General features: G+C 48.8%; 1 protein-coding gene across 2 annotated transcripts in view; it reads right to left on the reverse strand.

Annotated features, from left to right (window-relative positions):
* LOC130382581 (lysophospholipid acyltransferase 2-like) overlaps positions 1–18,569 on the reverse strand; it is a 35,947-nt gene that overhangs the window by 5,485 nt on the left and 11,893 nt on the right. The window contains exons 2-10 of one of the 2 annotated variants that reach the window (XM_056590413.1): positions 14,131–14,276; positions 11,979–12,056; positions 8,146–8,241; positions 7,606–7,661; positions 5,445–5,499; positions 2,848–3,031; positions 897–1,089; positions 107–210; positions 1–3 (exon numbers count right to left, since the gene is read on the reverse strand). The exon at positions 1–3 is cut by the window's left edge and continues 62 nt beyond it. In XM_056590413.1, the coding sequence (XP_056446388.1) occupies positions 1–3; positions 107–210; positions 897–1,089; positions 2,848–3,031; positions 5,445–5,499; positions 7,606–7,661; positions 8,146–8,241; positions 11,979–12,056; positions 14,131–14,276 (915 nt within the window). Of the gene's footprint in view, positions 4–106; positions 211–896; positions 1,090–2,847; positions 3,032–5,444; positions 5,500–7,605; positions 7,662–8,145; positions 8,242–11,951; positions 12,057–14,130; positions 14,277–18,569 lie in introns of those variants that run through there. The other variant, XM_056590414.1, reaches the window with a different exon arrangement.

Below are 18,569 nucleotides of genomic sequence, written 5' to 3' on the forward strand. Positions count from 1 at the left end.
GAACTGAAAGGACAAGCATGAGGATGATGTTAGACCGAGAGTCAGACTGAGAACGAGGGGTCGATGATCACAGCATGGCGTCAGGGCGCAGCACAGCGCCCCCTACCTCGATCTCCAGGATGTTGAGGTTGGAGACGCGGTCCCAGCGCGAGGACCCGTCCTTTCGGTATCCGTTGAAGCCGAACCCTGCGGCGTTGTTGATGGCATCCGCTGAAAATAACATTACATTTACATTCAGGGGAGTTAGCAGACGTTTTTATCCAAAGCAACTTGCAATATATATATATAATATATATATATATATATATATATATATATATATATATATATATATATATATATATATATATAACAATGTATGACTCTCGGTACAGTTAGGATGTTAATAGAACCATGTGCCAAGTACTAACAATAGTAAGGTCAACCCATTCCCTGTATACAACAAAGAGAGCTAGGGTAAGATGCTACACATTGCTAAGTACTATTTTCAAGTGCCAGGACGTACAACATACAATAAGTGTGTCAGAGGGGTGTGGGGCAGAGGCTCTAGGTGACCTCTGAACATAATATAACATTCATCTCATCTTATTGGGGTGAACCTGAGAAAGAAATCTGTGAAATGTATGAAGGATGGCCACCGGACCGCACGTGTATGGCAGAAGTGTACCGCTAATAGCCACTAGATGGCACCGTATCACACATCAGTTTACTGGTCATAAACACAATTCATTTTTCCTCACAAAAAAGAACGGACGAAATCAATGAATCAATAATAAAAACTTATAATGATTATCACAACATCACTTAGTGGAAAACGATATATCATTATTTCATCACTAAATACTATTTGGTAGGACCCTCAGTGTTGGTGGTGTGACGTGTTGCAGCAGCCCCACCTAGAGTCCAGACGAAGTAGTACTTGGGCCGGAGAGCCAGCATGGCCAGGTACAGGTAGAGGACCTGCTGGTAGAAGGGGGTGCTGGCGACGAAGGAGGGCTCCACCGACCGCTCCACCGGCATCACCTTGCACAGAGCCAGGTACACGCCCAGCGAGACGCCGCACGTGACCAGCTTGGAGAGCACGTCGTTCTGCGGGGAGACGGGGAGGGGGGGGGAGGACGGGGAGACAGGGGGAGAGAGGGGGAGGAGACCAGGAGACCAGGAGATGAAGAGATGAGTTGACCAGCAGAGGAGGACACAAGGAGACCAGGAGACCAGTAGAAGAGGAGACGAGGAGCAGAAATAGTGGGGCTTTAATACAGAGTTTCAGTAAAGTTCAAATGACTGTTATTGATTATGGTGATTATTAATGATTTAGTAGTTGGTCAGAGAAGTCTGTAAAAAGCCACTAGCTGATCCACCAGGTTGATCCTCCATAACCCTGGAAGTTTCTGTGCGTTCAGTCATTCACACGTTTGTTTGTATCAGTGTTATTTGTAGAAATCAGAAACACGTGACACTGTGGTTTTGCGATGTTGCCTCGATGAAATTATATTATTTTGTATGTTTATTATCGTTTCTTAAAACCGTCTGAATGAGACCTTTGATAGAAAGATGAATCATTTAACTTGTCTTAGAGTTTAATCATCGTGTGTATTAGCTCATCAATTAACTCGTCTTAATGCTGATTCATCGTCAATTAACTTGTCTTAATGCTGGCTCATCGTATGTATTAGCTCATCAATTAACCGGTCTTGATGCTGACTCATCGTGTGTATTACCTCATCATGTAACACGTTTTAATGCTGAATCATCGTGTGTATTGGCTCATCAATTAACTTTTCTTAATGCTGACTTATCGTGTTTATAAGCTCATCAAGTAACTAGTCTTAAGGCTGACTCATCGTGTGTAGTAGCTCATTAGGTAACTTCTCTTAATGCTGACTCATCGTGTGTGCCTCACAATACAATGACAACTTTCTCTTTGTCCCTCGCCCCACTTAAATCCTGCCGTGATTTTAATTGGACAGAAGTGAGGGGGATTAACCCCTTCACCCCTCTCCTCTCTCAGGGTTGGAATACAAGCTTATTACATAGCAACCACTGTAGACATTGTTCCAGGATTAAATATCTTATCACCACGTTTGTCCCCCAGGCAGAACTCGACACGGCTCTACCTATTTACTATTATTATTATTAAGAGTACTACAGCACTCCCAGCCACCGGTCATCACTTTAAACTAGGAGTCGTGGTAGTGCATTAACATAGAGCTTTCAATATCATATATCGTACCTCCCTTCTATATATATCTTTACGATATGAGAGGGAAAAGTGACTAGTTTGCAGCTACGAGCATTAGTGAAACTTGATATATTTTGATGAGATTGTTCATATAATTGCTGCAACCCTTCAAATGCCCTCAGTAATGACATGTTTCTATTCAAACACGATTCACATTGTCCCACTTTGCGTGTGTGTAGATGCGTCCGTGCGTGCGTGTGTTTGCGTGCATGTGCTTGCATTTATTTATAGGTTAAACTCTCACCTCCAAATGCAAATTGATTCAAAAAGACCTCTATAACAAAGAGTTTCTTCCTTCAATATCATGTACCATGGGGTGAGAAAGAGTCTGCTATAGAGTAGGGACGTATGGATCCGAGATTAGACACCACAGTGGGCTGTGGATAGTCTGCTATAGAGTAGGGACGTATGGATCCCAGATTAGACACCACAGTGGGCTGTGGATAGTCTGCTATAGAGTAGGGACGTATGGATCCCAGATTAGACACCACAGTGGGCTGTGGATAGTCTGCTATAGAGTAGGGACGTATGGATCCCAGATTAGCCGCTACAATGGGGGGAGAAAGCGGTTGGGCAGAGATGAGATGGTTCTACAGCAGACGTACCTTGGGCGAGGGCTCGCTGAGCTTGACCTTCCCGTTCTCCTTGCCGTTGGCCAGCTCCCCGTGGCAGTGGTACCCGCTGCCCTCGATGAAGGCCATGTAGTCGTTGTAGGAGCAGGCGGGGCCCGCCAGGATGCTCATGAAGTTACAGTTGTAGCTCAGGTACTCCAACAGGCTGGGCATCCGCCTGAGAGCACAGTGGAGCACAGACACAAGAGGCTGATACATGACACACACACACACACACACACAGTGGAGTACAGACACAGGAGGCTGATACATGACACACACACACACACACACACACACACACACACACACACACACACACACACACACACACACACACACAGAGGAGCACAGACACAGGAGGCTAATACATGACACACACACACACACACACACACACACACACACACACAGAGGAGCACAGACACAGGAGGCTGATACATGACACACACACACACAGTGGAGCACAGACACAGGAGGCTGATACATGACAGACACACAGTGGAGCACAGACACAGGAGGCTGATACATGACACACACACACACAGTGGAGCACAGACACAAGAGGCTTATACATGACAAAAACACACACAAACAGCGGAGCACAGACACAGGAGGCGGATACATGACACAAACACAAACACACAGCGGAGCACAGACACAGGAGGCTGATACATGACACACACACACACAGTGGAGCACAGACACAGGAGGCTGATACGTGACACACACACAGCGGAGCACAGACACAGTTTTTACACAGTCCAAATATGCCCGTCTTATGCACGCCTTTCCCGGCATGGCATTGCCGCTCGTTTACACTGCTCGAGGTAAATTGCCGGCTTGAGCTCGCACCCCAATTTACCCTCCCGGATCCTTCACACATTGGCGATATATTTTGTATGTAAATGCAATTAGACGGCTCCGCGATTCCAGGGGCGGGACTTGAGTAGAGGTGTTGATGCGTTGTCCAGACAGAGACAACGCAGCAATATTAACGTGAGTAGTTCTAACTGGAGAGACAGTGAAATATGGGAGAGAAGAAGATGCAGTCGCATTAAACGACGGGGAAAGATGGTGCGAACTACGAGAAAGACGCAGAGGGAGCTTTCCTTAAGAGGCTTTTGTCGGGATAAAAAACAAGTGGTCAGCAAAATAAAGAATATGTTGTTGTTATTTTGCACTTGTAAATAGTTAATCGCAGTTTTACACTACACTGAGATGTAAACTGCACTCAGATGTATACTCATTCTTGCATGCAAGTCTCTTTAATCATAAATAAATAAAAACATTCTTAAGAGGTCTACTCTCCGTGCGCAGCCCTGCCTTCTCCAGTGAACAAAGAGACGGCTCCGTGTAGACGGGGGATATTACCCCCTTGGGATATTACCCCCTTGGGGTAATATCCCCTCGCGTGCCAAGCCGCTGATACATGACACACACACTGATACCATGGCAACACACGGACCACCACACAGAGGAAAATCTCTTGTTTATCATCATAACATGTAATTCCATTCAATTAAATGCATTTGTATTGCCCTTAATCACAGGTACAGTCTCAAAGGGCTTGTATTAATAAAACATACCATGTGGAATCATTTGCAAGTCCAAAGGGACGCATTTTGACAATCCTAATTTCTTGCAACATGCCCTGATCAGTTATATGCGGTTGTATTCCCCTTTATCGTGTTGATGAGGTAGCAGTGTTAAGCTAGTTAGCCTGAGTGCCTTTACTGAGGCTGTGGCGTACACTCTGGAGCTCATCACGCCTGCCGGACCCTGGGACCCTGGAGACCAGCAGCCTCCCTCATTTCCTGCCGCACTGTGCTACTGAACTCTCACGCAGGGCCAGGACTCTCGTGGGGATGGCTTCTCTTTCTCTAACTGCTGTGACCCTTTCCAGCGGATCGCGCCCAGGGTCCTAGTGCCCCACGGCTAGGTGCTCAGGCCGGGGTAATAAGCGGACACTCCCAGCGGTTGTCATGTGATGGTCAGCCGTGCTCATCACCTGACAACCATTCGGCTTTTGGCTTTCCGCCTTCATTAGTGAGAGCAGCTGTTGACATGCACCGCTGCCATGGTAACGGAGCAAACACAGCTGGACTACAACCGTCTCTCCTTCAGTCTCTAATCCTTAATGTGTATTTAACTTTTTGTATATTTTTACGAGGAGCGGTCTTTGGTTTCTTCCCATTGGCGGTTGCCAACGTTATCGCCGAGTTAGGTCTCAGGGCCCCCCATACACTACGCGAGCGCTGCCTGCACCGATGGCAAAACGGGTCCCAAACCGAGGTCAAACCGGATCCCGGACTGAGGCTTGAACTGCAGCCGGAACCAGGACTACACCGGGGCCACACCCGGGCCCGAGCCGGATAAAATAAACCATTGTCCTCCGGACTCTATGGTGGGCAGCAGAAACGTGTGTCTTGAGACCCCCAGAACCACACAACAATCACACAACCCCCCCCCCCCCCCCGCCCGGTCTGTTGCATTATGGGTAGGAGACAGGGGGCAGATTTCGATACATTTTGTTTTAGAGCTACAACAGTCTGCTGGTGTAGTTAAAAACACATACCTGAGTCACATACCTGACAGCTAGGTATTTCTGACTGGGCTTGAGTTGGTCCTCTCGCTTGGCCAGACCTAGACAGAGAGACAGGCAGAAAGACAGGCAGAGAGAGACAGAGTGCTAAGTAATAAAACATCAGGGGTTCCTGCGAGTGTCCTACTCTAAAGGTGTCTCTGTTTGCATAGGGCCTGAGTATTAGGACGACAATGATCAGCTCATCTGAACATCAACGACTCCCTCAAACATACACACTCAAACTCGTGTGAGAAAAGCCTCTTAGTTTGGAGAAGACTTGAAAAGCTCTAAAGCTTTAACACGCCGTATTCACACCCTACTCCGATGACTCAGTGATGGTTACAGCTATGTTCCAGTATATTAGCTACAACTCAGGGCTGGTATATTCACCATTTATTACTACGTAAGCAGTAGACACTCATCAGTGAAACCAATGTCAGAGAGACTCACACCTTTTAGCATAATAATTGCATGCACAATTTAATTTCAAACTCCTTATGCAGCGTATTGTAGAAGTGAATAGTTGGCTTAGGGGTAAATGGTCATTACTGAGCGTCAGGTCTCTGTATGAATGGGCGCTTGGTTCCAGGAGCACATCGCACGCTGCTTATTCTTTCTGAGCAGAGAATGTGATTTAGAGCAAGTGGCTAAATCTCCTTCTGGCCCAGGAGCCAGCCTCATTGGTCACTATCAAGTGTGTGTGTGTGTGTGTGTGTGTGTGTGTGTGTGTGTGTGTGTGTGTGTGTGTGTGTGTGTGTGTGTGTGTGTGTGTGTGTGTGTGTGTGTGTGTGTGTGTGTGTGTGTGTGTGTGTGTGTATACGTGTGTGTGTGTGTGTGTGTGTGTGTGTGTGTGTGTGTGTGTGTGTGTGTGTGTGTGTGTGTGTGTGTGTGTATTTGTGATGTTCCTGTTTATGTCTCACTAATCCTTCTGTAATGTGATAGTGCATACATTAAGTACATACATATCAGACGGTGTATTGTTGGGCATCAATCAATGGGTGATTGTGATTCAGAGAATGAGGGCGTGTCCCAGCAGCCTCCCCCCTCCCCTCTCGGGGAGCGCTGCCCCTTTAAGAGGAGTGGCAGGATAAAATAAAGTAATGGGAACGATGGGACACGACTGGATCACGTGTCCATGTCATTCGATTGGGCAGATCCTCGTCACAACACTAGTAGCCCTTCTCAAAGTAGTCACCAGAGTGGAAGTTGTTGGTGTCTTTGCAGAGACATGGTCAACAAGAGTTTAAACAAGCAGACCTAGAGGGGCAACATAGGGCTGGCAACTGCCCTACCCTAATTACACTAGGGGTAGATACACTACGGTACATTAGGGGTAGTTACACTAGGGTAGATACACTACGGTACATTAGGGGTAGATACACTACGGTACATTAGGGGTAGTTACTCTAGGGGTAGATACACTACGGTACATTAGGGGTAGTTACACTAGGGTAGATACACTACGGTACATTAGGGGTAGTTACACTAGGGTAGATACACTACGGTACATTAGGGGTAGTTACACTAGGGTAGATACACTACGGTACATTAGGGGTAGTTACACTAGGGTAGATACACTACGGTACATTAGGGGTAGTTACACTAGGGTAGATACACTACGGTAGTTACACTGACTAGGGGTAGTTACAGTAGGGGTACATACACTACGGTGCATTAGGGGCAGTTACACTAGGGGTAGTTACACTAGGGGTAGATACACTAGGGGTAGTTACACTACAGTACATTAGGAATAGTTACTCTAGGGGTAGATACACTACGGTACATTAGGGGTAGTTACACTGCAGTACACTAGGGGTAGTTACACTAGGGGTAGATACACTACAGTACACTAGGGGTAGTGACACTAGGGGTAGATACACTACAGTACACTAGGGGTAGTGACACTAGGGGTAGATACACTACAGTACATTAGGAGTAGTTACTCTAGGGGTAGATACACTACGGTACATTAGGGGTAGTTAAACTAGGGGTAGTTAGAGTAGGGGGCAGGGATGTTTTAGGCCAGGTCTTCGTCTCAACCTTTCTGTCGTCTTCTTAACTGAAACAACTTGCGTACTAACCACAGCAGCAGGTTAGTAGGTCAAACGTTAAACCACATGAGTGCCAGACACTTGGGGGACTTAAGACGCGTGCGGGAGGCTCACCATCGTGGATTTCAAACGCAAGGCTGGTGATCTTCTGAGTGATGACCATCATGGGCCTAGGACGGAAACACAGAGCATGTCAATTAATTATTATAACTGATGAACACCCCAACCATCAAATGAACATCATAAACGGTTCTCTGAAGTCTGATCCAGCTCCTGATATATACTAGTATCCTAAACCCAGATCCTCACTCAAGTGAGGATCTGACTAGGAGGAAACAGAATGGCCGGACCTTTACAGTACGATAGTTGTGTTTCCTATGATCCAATCTATTCTGCGGTGGAAGGACCTGGGGTCTCGCTCCACACAGTTCTAATTTGGCTCAGAAGGAGTTTGGTGCTGCATCTGGTTGCTGGGCAACGGCTGGCCATGCACCCCTAACCCCCGGGATGGGGGCTCCATCTTACTCAGTCTGCCAGGAGAAAGTTGGTCAGTATGAATGTGCCTTTAGACTGTGTGATGTGTTTACTCAGCTTAAATAGTATCACAGTACTACGTAGAGCTACAAGAACACAAGACCGGCAGGACCTGCTCACCCCGTGAAGTCTGCAGAGTACATGCCGTAGTCGAAGACGTAGACCCGCGTTATCTGACAGAAGCTGAGGTAGCCCAGTGCCGTCACGAAGCAGTACCTGGGGAGAGGGAAGAGAACGGAGCGGGGGGATGAGTACGGCCCCCTCAAGAGGCCATCCGTTATCTGCGGCATAAAGCCTGGACACGTGAGTATGTTGGTTAGTGTGTGATCGTCTGAACGTAGGGGCTGTTGTGAGCGAGCAAGGGAGCGACACGATGTGACAGTGAGCAAAGTCCTGAACCCGGATCCGAGTTTGTCTGAGAGAATGTCTGCCATGTCGTTGTTGTGTGTCTCCTCATTCCTCCCCCCCGGCCCCCTCATCTCTCAGAGAACAGGCCGGGGCCTCTTCTGCTGTCGAACAAAAGGGCCCCTGGTGTCGGCAGCTGGCCGGTGCTGGCGGCCCCTGAGGAGCGAGAGGCGGGAAGGGGGCCGGTCGTCTGCCAGACCAGAAGGAGGGCCAAAGGACGCCAGAGTGTCTCTGTCAGGAGACGAGAGGGAGAGGATGGGGGAGTAGAGAGGGAGACTGAGGGGGAGGGGATTGGGAGAGGATGGGGAGACGGCGGGGAGACGGTGGGGAGACGATGGGGAGACAGAAGGGAGATCGGACCGTTGGGTCCTGATGCTAGCACTCACTGCTAGCATCCCTCCGAGGGCAGGCAGCCACCGGAGGGGCTTGTGGGGGCCGAAGCACAGCAGATAGCTGGGCTGTCTCCGGGACTGGAGAGAGAATGAATGAATGGATGCATTTTATTCTCAACGCATGGGTTTGACTTTCAATGGTTTTATAGAACCCACAGAATAGTCCAGTCAGGCCAGCGTCAATTTGCTGAATTGAGTGTGTGTTTGTGTGTGTGTATATCTGTGTGTATATCAGAATGTCAAGCCCCTGTTACTCTCTCATGACAACAATAAATAAGAATTTCTGTAAATAGCCTAAAATGTTGTGTGCTCCTTAACGAAAAATCCAAGAGTTTTCAGACGCCAGAGGCCGCTCTCGCCGAGCTCCGAGCGAGTAGGGAACATCTGGTAACAGCTGCACGCCACTTCGACAGCCGTGGAATTCTGCTCCAGCGCCCTGTTGGCTCAACGCTGTGAGCTGTGAGCTGAATGTGGGCTGTAAGGGGAGTGGGCTGCTCAGTCTCCTCATGCCCAACCTCCATGAGGCTCCTGCTTACTTTTATATACTCAGGGGTGTCTGCCTGTCTGTCTGTCTGTCTGTCTGTGTTTGTGTGTGATCTTGCTGTAGTATTATTATTGCATTTAAAGCTACCGCCTGCTGAAGTCTGCCTGTACACGTACATACGTATGTACATACGTATGTATGTACGTACTTGGGTCTGAACTGTCATCTTCAATTCAAGCAGGGATGTGGTGGCCTCACATGGAGCCTGCCGCTAAATTAGGTCAGAGGTCAGGCTGTGGGAGAGTTTTTTGCAGACAGGAGGCAAGGTAGAGGTAAATATTGGTTTGTGTAAATAGCAAATATCATACTACTAGTCATACTAACGCCAACCTTTCTAGAATAGCCTGTTCCCTGTCCATGTTTCCACCCACGGGCCACCCCCCCCCCCCCACCCACAGGGGCCTTTCCCCCAACCACAAGGGCCCACCCCGCCCACTCTCAGCCACAGGGAGGCACGGCAGAGGAACAAGGACAACGGGATAAAAGTGTGAGAACGAGTGAGAAAGAGGGAGGATTGAAGCTCCCCGTATGAAAGACACGAAACCTGACCCGGGCCGCGGAACAAAGACCTCCCGTTTACCTCCAGCCCCACCGGCCCATACCGTTCAGCATAAACAAAACACTCAGCAAATCACTCACCACCCTGGTACTGTGGAAAGGTAAAGGTAAAGCACACACACCTGGACTAGTGTGTGTGTGTGTGTGTGTGTGTGTGTGTGTGTGTGTGTGTGTGTGTGTGTGTGTGTGTGTGTGTGTGTGTGTGTGTGTGTGTGTGTGTGTGTGTGTGTGTGTGTGTGTGTGTACAGGGGTGTGCGCACGTTCTATGGTACTGAATTACAACAAGCAAGTTGCATCAACGCCATTAGGATTGATATGTACATAGCCTGGGCTCTCCATGATGTAGAGAACAGGTAACAGTAAAGACACACTGAAACATGTTGAGCCCTTATTGAGCAGCACATCATCGTTCCAGGTCAAAGGTCAGCTGTACACTGGAACTTATGCCCTCGCAGCGCCCACAAGTTACACCGCCCACAAATTACAAGTTACAACGACTACAAGGTTTTACGGCCCAAAAACACAGCTCCCAAGGGTCAGCGCCCACAAGTTACACTCCTTACAAGTTGCATCACTACAAGGTACACCGCCCACAAGTTACACTCCTTACAAGTTGCATCACTACAAGGTACACCACCCACAAGTTACACTCCTTACAAGTTGCATCACTACAAGGTACACCACCCACAAGTTACACTCCTTACAAATTACAAGTTCCAACGCATACAAGTTACACCGCCCAAAGGATAGCTCACTAGGTACACCGCCCACAAGTTACACTGCCTACAAGTTACATTGCCCACAAGGTACACCACCCACAAGGTACACCGCCCACAAGGTACACAGGACAGAATGCCCGGGACCATTTTCAGTGTTAAGCTGTCGAGGTCACTGCGACCCCAGCCCTGACCTCTGACCCTGACGTGGTTGTAAGGTCAAGCTTTCCAGGTCCACATGACCCCTTCCCTGACCTCTGAATGACCCTGACGTTGTTAGGGGGGGTCAAGCCCTATACATCAGGTAATGGCGGTCCTTTAGGGACGCTCCTCCTAACGACTCTACTCTTTAATCAGCGTGAAGCCTTGGATCCCTGAATAGACTGTGGGGGTTGGCATTGTGCTAATGCCCTACAAGGCCACACAGAGGTCAGAAACATGCTAGCTGGCTGTGTATGACGTGGGTCGCTGAACACTTTGAATGTTTACTTTATTTCTGAGCCCAGTAGAATTGCTTCTGAATAATGAATAATTGATGGCGCTACTTTGGAGCGTTTTGCCCTGAGGGCAGCTTTCCATGTTTACACCTGCTCATCTAACGAATACAGCCTGTGTGGGTGGGTGTGCATGTGGGTGTGTGTTTGTATACGCATGTGCATGCACAGGTCCGTGCTGCTCGTGTGTGCGTGAGGGCGGTCTAGCCGTGGTCACAGATAGATGTCTGGGGGGGGGGGGGGACTTCGGCAGCGAATCGTTGGCTCTGTGACTCAGCCTGTCCTCAGACCGCCACAACACTCGTTGTGTTGGTTCAAGGACAGGAAGACGGCCCCGCGGCTCCCTTGGTCGCCGCGGAGACGGCCTGGCTGCACCGCATCTCCGGCCGGTGCTGAGCCCTCAGCGGTGGGGGGGGGCTGCATGCCCTGGGTGCTGTTGGCTGCGTGCGCTGGATGTAAAGCAGGAACCCCAGGCTCGGCCCCTCGTTCCACAGTGGTCATGTGACCTATAAATCACCTCTCTCCCTCGCTCTATTTTGGGCCTTTGGAGCGTCCCGAGCTAACGACTCTTAACAATGCTTGGTGGAAATAAATAAACATCAGACACATTAAGGACACGATTCTTCTATGCCTCACAGAACGCCTCCCTGGTTCTGCCATTAAAAGTATAGCGTGATCATCTCTTGTAATGCTAAACCTCTGCTACACGACTACTGGGTATTTACCTACTTGTGACGGTTTAGTCTGAGAGCCGCAGGCACTAACTACTTTGCATGGCATTTACATGCCCTCTTACATGTATTCCAGGCCCTCTTACTTGTGCATGTGTTCCTGGCCCTCTTACTTGTGCATGTGTTCCAGGCTGGCGAAGACCATGATGCTGTAGGACAGACCGGTCTGCACCAGGAAGTGGAGGGCGTACCTGGGAGGGAAGAAGACGAAGAGATATTTGAATAACAGCCACATGATTGGTTGTCTGGTGGTCAGGGTGTGTACCAGGGTGACCTCCATCCGAAAGGTTCCGGGTTTGACCGCCCACATTTAGGCACCCTTGAGCAACACAACAAATCGCCAACATCGCTGTAAGTCACTTTGAATAAAAGCATTTGCTTGGTGTCTAAATAGCAATAAAGTAAGTGGTTCAGTCAGTGAGAATTCTGTCGCTTTATTGGCTGAGAGACCCTCAGCTCCATGAGGTCATAACTGTGGTATCCTATGAGCAGCCTAGCAAAGGTCCTGCCAGTCAGAGCACAGATTCCAGCAGCCCTGTGTGTGCTTCGTCTCTTTAGTCAGTTACACCGCATCTAGGAGGCATGCGGTCACCTGGGTCCGTGCAAGCCTTCCAACTCTGCTCTCTAGGCCTCTCTCTCTCTCTCTCTCTCCCTCTCGCTCTCTCTGCGTGCTTGTCTCTTTCTCTCCCTCTCTCTCCATGTTTGTCTATTCCCCCCCTCTCTCGCTCTCTCTACATACTTGGGCCTAGGCTGTGTGGTGTGGTCTTATACCAATATTCAGACAGAGGGGAGGGAAGGGGAGGGAAGGCATGGGAAGGGGAAGGGAGGGGAGGGGAGGGGAGGGGAGGGGAGGGGAGGGGAGGGGAGCTGAGCTGAGCTGAGGGAAGGGAAGGAGCCGCAGTGTGTTAGCTGGATCTAGGTTCAGGGTGCAGACTGTGGGGCAGGGCGGGCTGGGGTGTAGGGATAGAGGGGCCAAGGGCAGAGGGGTTGTCATGATGAAGAGCAGGAATGAGGGGAAAGAAGGCCGGCTAGTTCAGACATGAACAGTAGAGCGAATGGAAGAGATTGGAATAATGTTCATAGAATGAGAGAGACGAGTGGACTAATGAAGAGAGTAGATGTATGACTCATCCCATAGCATAACCTCAAAACTTTTATTTTGAACGTTTGAAAAGGATTTCCTTGAAACAAGCCCAGTTTGTGTCAGGCTGCTGATGGGAGATGAGGAGAACAGTGATGGTTCTCTCTGGGGGGGATTGGTGTGATCTGTGTTCACATGGGATGTCAACATAAACACCTGGCTACGGGCCCCTTTAGGCCCCTGGAGTCAGAGAGAGAGAGAGAGAGAGTGTGATCAGCTGGTCTCATCCCAGTCAGTGTAGCAAATAACACGATGATAGGACAACAGACGAAATGGGGATAAGTGATCCAGCGACTCAAGTTACAGACAGCGGCAAATCCGCTCTGACCTAATAAAGCATTCCCATCGATCTGTGGGCAGGAGATGATATCACGCACAAACACTTTGAGAGGCCCTTTATCAGTTTACGGTAGCTTGTACCATTACAGGCAATGCCTCTTCAACTGGATATCAATTACCTTCCCGTTATCACAAGTACTTTGGAAGGGTTATCACAGGATGATGATGAAGTGATTAGGGGTGAGGTGAACACGGGGGGGGGGAGGAGGTGAGGGGAAGAGGAGGAGCCTGGCAGAGTACACAGCACACCTGTGTCCCAGTACACAGGTGTGCATCAGTGAACCAGAAGAGTGTTTTGAATGAACAGGACATGACCTCCCTCCTAATGGTTCTTCATGCTGAAACCATCACATGACCACCACGGGACAGTGGCAACACACATCTACACCATCATGTTTGTAGATCTGCTGGAGCGACCCCTTCTGCTCCGCTGGGCGGTAGTTTATCGGATGTGGAAGTGCAGGAGCAGTTTGACGTGTCCCAAATAAATAAACAAGTCAAATACATCATGGGCTGGTATGCAAAACATCAGCCCATTCAAATTCAAATTCTGGGTTCTCCTGACTACAGGTGACTGTCTGTGTGTCTGTCTGTTTGTCTGTGTGTCTGTGTGTCTGCGTGAGTGCGTGCGTGCGTTTCTCCTGACTAACTGTGTGTGAGACAGGATGAGGGCACAGTGCCAATCCTTTCTGAACATTCATGGATCCAACGGGGGTAAACGTGTAAAAGGTCAACCATTAGTTCACTATAACCAGGGGGACGTCGCGCGGCTGGGGTGGACTCACCAGCCGAAGCAGAAGAGGGCCAGGTAGAAGCCCAGCAAGGTGGCCACCACATGGCGGATGAAGGGGCTGGTCTTGCTGGGGTGGAGGTAGAGACGGAACCACACGGCCGTCAGCAGGGCGAACAGCTGGCTCACCACGAAGTTCACCTGCAGCACAGAAGGGGGAGGAGTGTTACTGGAGGACGGGATGGGCCTATCAGAGGGTGAACCTCTGGCTCAGCAACAAGTCCACCTGCAGCAGGTACAGAGGGATGGGAGGAGGACTACTGGCAGACGTATCGGCCTATCAGGAGCTGATAGGCGAGTAGGCGACACAATGCAGGATGTGGGGCGGGTCAAAATAGAGTTGATTCATATCAGGAGAAAGTTGGTCAAGGGTGAGCGATAGAGAGAAGGTGAATGAGAGGGAGAGCCCACCTATTGGCTACTGCAAGGCCAATCTGAGGGAGTGTCCCTGAATAAAAAGACTCTCCCTTAATTATTATTATTTTGCGATAAACTATCGCAGGGAATGAGATTAGCTCTGACTAATGGATAAGTGTGGGTCCGCTATCTTGATAATGACAGCCTTACAACATCAGTAAAAAACAACGCCACGCAGTGAGACTAAAGGAATCACTCCGCCTCTTTCTAGGGCGGGGACACGTGGGAGTGAACAGGACTCACGCGTCATCACCCAGCCGTGCCGCGGGGGGTGACGGTGCCCCGGCGAAGGAAGTGGTTATGTGTGGCCAGTATCTTTGGAAACACATTATCCACATTATCCTCATCGCAACCGTAGTGAGCCAAAAGGGTTTCCACGCTGCTACCCCTCATGAACCAGTGGTGGGGCAGCAGCACACTGGGTAACTGGCTCCACTGCATCAGCCAGTAACATAGATTCTCTTTTTTCAGCTTTCATTACAAGTCGGGCACCCCAAATGCTATTGGTTTTATTTAAAAATATGCATATGATGCATATGCGCTGCACCCCCTCAGTGTTTACATTGACGGAGAATATTGATGGAAAATACTGACTGCAAAGAACGCTGACGATCCAGTAGGAGGCCCTTCCTTATGATGGTCTCTCCAACGGAGTCCCATGGAGACTTAAGGAATACAACAAGGGACTGAATGATAAACCCTACCTGGTAGACCGTGCAGAACGGTGAGTTAGGCAGCAGCCTAATGAAACCCAGATGCTCGGACGGCTACAAATTCCAGGGTGAAAACAGTGTTTGTGCGAACGTTAACGACCCGAAGAACTCTGGCTGGTGCACACGGTGCACTTCTTGCTATCGCTCGTTATGCGGTGACGTTATATCGCCGTATGAGGACATTTGACGCACCAGAACTAGGGATGCAAATTATCGAGTAATTCATTAATCGATAGTTGTTTCATCTTATCGATCGATGATCGATTAATTGATAAGCGGCAATTCTTCTGAGAAGCTGAATTTCCTTCTGAATGTGACACATTTAGGTGGTAATTCAACAAAGTCGTTTAGTTGTTGTACTTTAGAATACTTCCACATATTGTGCATTTGGCGTCTTTGTCGTCATTAACCAACTTAAAGTGGCTCCATACTGCACTCCGTCCTGCCGTGTTCCAATACCCGTACTGTCCGTACTTACTAGCCAAAATTTGAGTACGCAGTACTCCAATTCAGATCCGGCGAAAAGAAGTATACTTCAAGGACCCGGATGCCGTACTCAAAACGGGCTAATCGTGAAGTGTGGATCGAAGGACACTCCCCGTACTCAACGGCAGCCTTCTTAGCTACGTAGCAGAAGAGGCGGAGCCAGGCTGAGCCAAAGTCGGCGCATTTTCCACATAGCCTGCATTAATATAGTCATTTTGTAGTTTTTATAGTTTTATAGCTTTTTATAGCTGCTAGGCGTAAAGAGTTCACCGTTCAAAGCGGGATGTTTATTGCGGGGGAGGAGCCACGGCGGCAGTCGTGATCGTAATTTCCGGTTAGTGCACCACGGAGTACTCGATTTGGAACAGCACTAGCATCTGAAAAATGTACGTAGTAGCCAGTGCGGATAGTATACTTCCTTTAAGTATATTCATGGAAGTACTGGTATTGGAACACGGCCCTGCTTTGCTTGTGTTCCCGCTTGTGTTCCCGCGTGTGCGTCAAGTACGTCTGGCGTCAAGTAAGCCCTCACGTGGACGGTTGGGGAATTACGGGTTAAAATGCGATTAATTGCAAGTAATTTATTTTAATCGAGTAATCTCTTATCGACAATTAATCGATAATCGATTAATTGTTTGCATCCCTAACCAGAACCCTACTGGAACCAGTAACCTCTATGCACACACACATCAGCACTGTGCACGTCAGCACCGTGCACATCATGGCCGTTCACATCAGGGCCGTGCACATCAGCAGCGTGCACATTAGCACCGTGCACATCAGCACATGCACATCAGCACGTGCACATCAGCACTTGCACATCAGCACGGTGCACATCAGCACGTGCACATCAGCACGGTGCACACGTACATCAGCACCCTGCACGTCAGCGCTGTGCACACCAGCTCCATGCACCGTGCACCGTGCAACATGCACCACACACACACACACACACACATCGGCACAGTGCACACACACATCAGCATCGTGCACACACACACACACATTGGCACAGTGCACACACACATCAGCATCGTGCACACACACATCAGCACCGTGCACACACACATCAGCACCGTGCACACACACATCAGCATCGTGCACACACACATCAGCACCGTGCACACACACATCAGCACCATGCACACACACACACACACATTGGCACAGTGCACACACACATCAGCATTGTGCACACACACATCAGCACCGTGCACACACACATCAGCACCGTGCACACACACATCAGCACCGTGCACACACACATCAGCACCGTGCACACAGTCTGCTTTGTAAACATTGTGGGGGAAACATGAAACAGGAAGTATTTTCCACAAGGGTGACGGCGGGTCACATGGAGAGGACGGGGCCGGAGTCACGTGCAGGAGATACTTTCGGCTCATGGGCCAGCAGCACATTCATGACTCGTCTTCACACTGATTCTACTGTTGCTACGGTTTCTTTCCATTGCTGTCATCGTTCTCAATGTTAGGTGATTCATATTGTTGTAGTGCGTCTCCTGAAATATACTATTCAAATTCATGTTTTAATAAGTGCATTATCCCGTGAAAATAGGAATTGTTGTGTTTTTGTGGTCCGATTTTTAACATGTCTATCCTACTTGTCAGCTAAATAACTAATACAATTTGGAGTTAATCAATTTGGAGAAGCTACTGCCACCTTACAGGTCACCGTAGCTTCTCCTTCGTCACATGAAAGGAAGCGAGGGGGGGGTATGCCAGTTAATCCTACATTCTGCACCTTTAAATTAAAAGGAGCGCCAACTTCACGTCATAATCCAACCTACACGTTAAAGTGGCATTGCTGGACATTCAAATGCTTCCCATGATTATTTGATGGCATGCTTAGCAAGGCATGGGGGCAGAAGCCACAAGCAGTAGTTTGCTAACTCAGGACGAGCTTGGGAACTGATCCACACCCAGCTGAATGCAGATCGCTAAACACTACGTTATCGATTAGCATGTTCTGACATGAGTCGTCTCTACAGTTAAAAGGGATACAGCATTCCTTTCAGATCGCATTTCTGCTGTAACTATCCTCATACCAAATCGTCCTGGCTCGCTGTTCACTTAGCATCCTTCTGTCGGGTGTGAGGTTCCTCAAAGGGGAATCTGGGCATCATTCGACAGTAATGGCTGAGAGGCAGGCATGCCTGGGCAGCACCCTGCCAGTGAGGGTATAAAAGAAAACTGCCGGGTCTTTCATACTCAAAGTAAAAAAATGTTAAGTACATAGATATTATTTGTCTATCTAAACTATTTCATTTTCATACATAATAACCCTTTCATTAAACATCCTTTCATGTGTGTAGCCCCGAGCTGTTGAAAATGCTAACTAGCATTGTTTTTATCCGATTGAATCACTGGTAAGCTTAGCGCCTGCCCTGCGGTGAGGTGGGTTGTGTCCTATTATGTGGGTGGCAGGGCTTCCTGAAGGAAGGACTTTCAGAAGCCCTGCTTTCAAGGGCGTGTCCGCTAGACGCTGCATTGTTTGAGGGACAAGAGGTCAAGTAGAATATATCTGGAGAGAGAGATTGTGTGTGGGTATGTGTGCTGCCACAGCCGCTCACTTTAGGTACAGACGAGAGGAAAGATAAGCGACCAACACCACAGGAAAACCACACGGAGGAAACTCTCACACCGCCATAACCATGAATGCACATTATTATGTATATAGAGAGAAGCTCTCGCCATTATGAAAACACACACACACACACACACACACACACACACACACACACACACACACACACACACACACACACACACACACACACACACACACACACACACACACA

Source organism: Gadus chalcogrammus, chromosome 5 (genome assembly GCF_026213295.1).
Source record: "Gadus chalcogrammus isolate NIFS_2021 chromosome 5, NIFS_Gcha_1.0, whole genome shotgun sequence".
NCBI lineage: Eukaryota > Metazoa > Chordata > Actinopteri > Gadiformes > Gadidae > Gadus > Gadus chalcogrammus.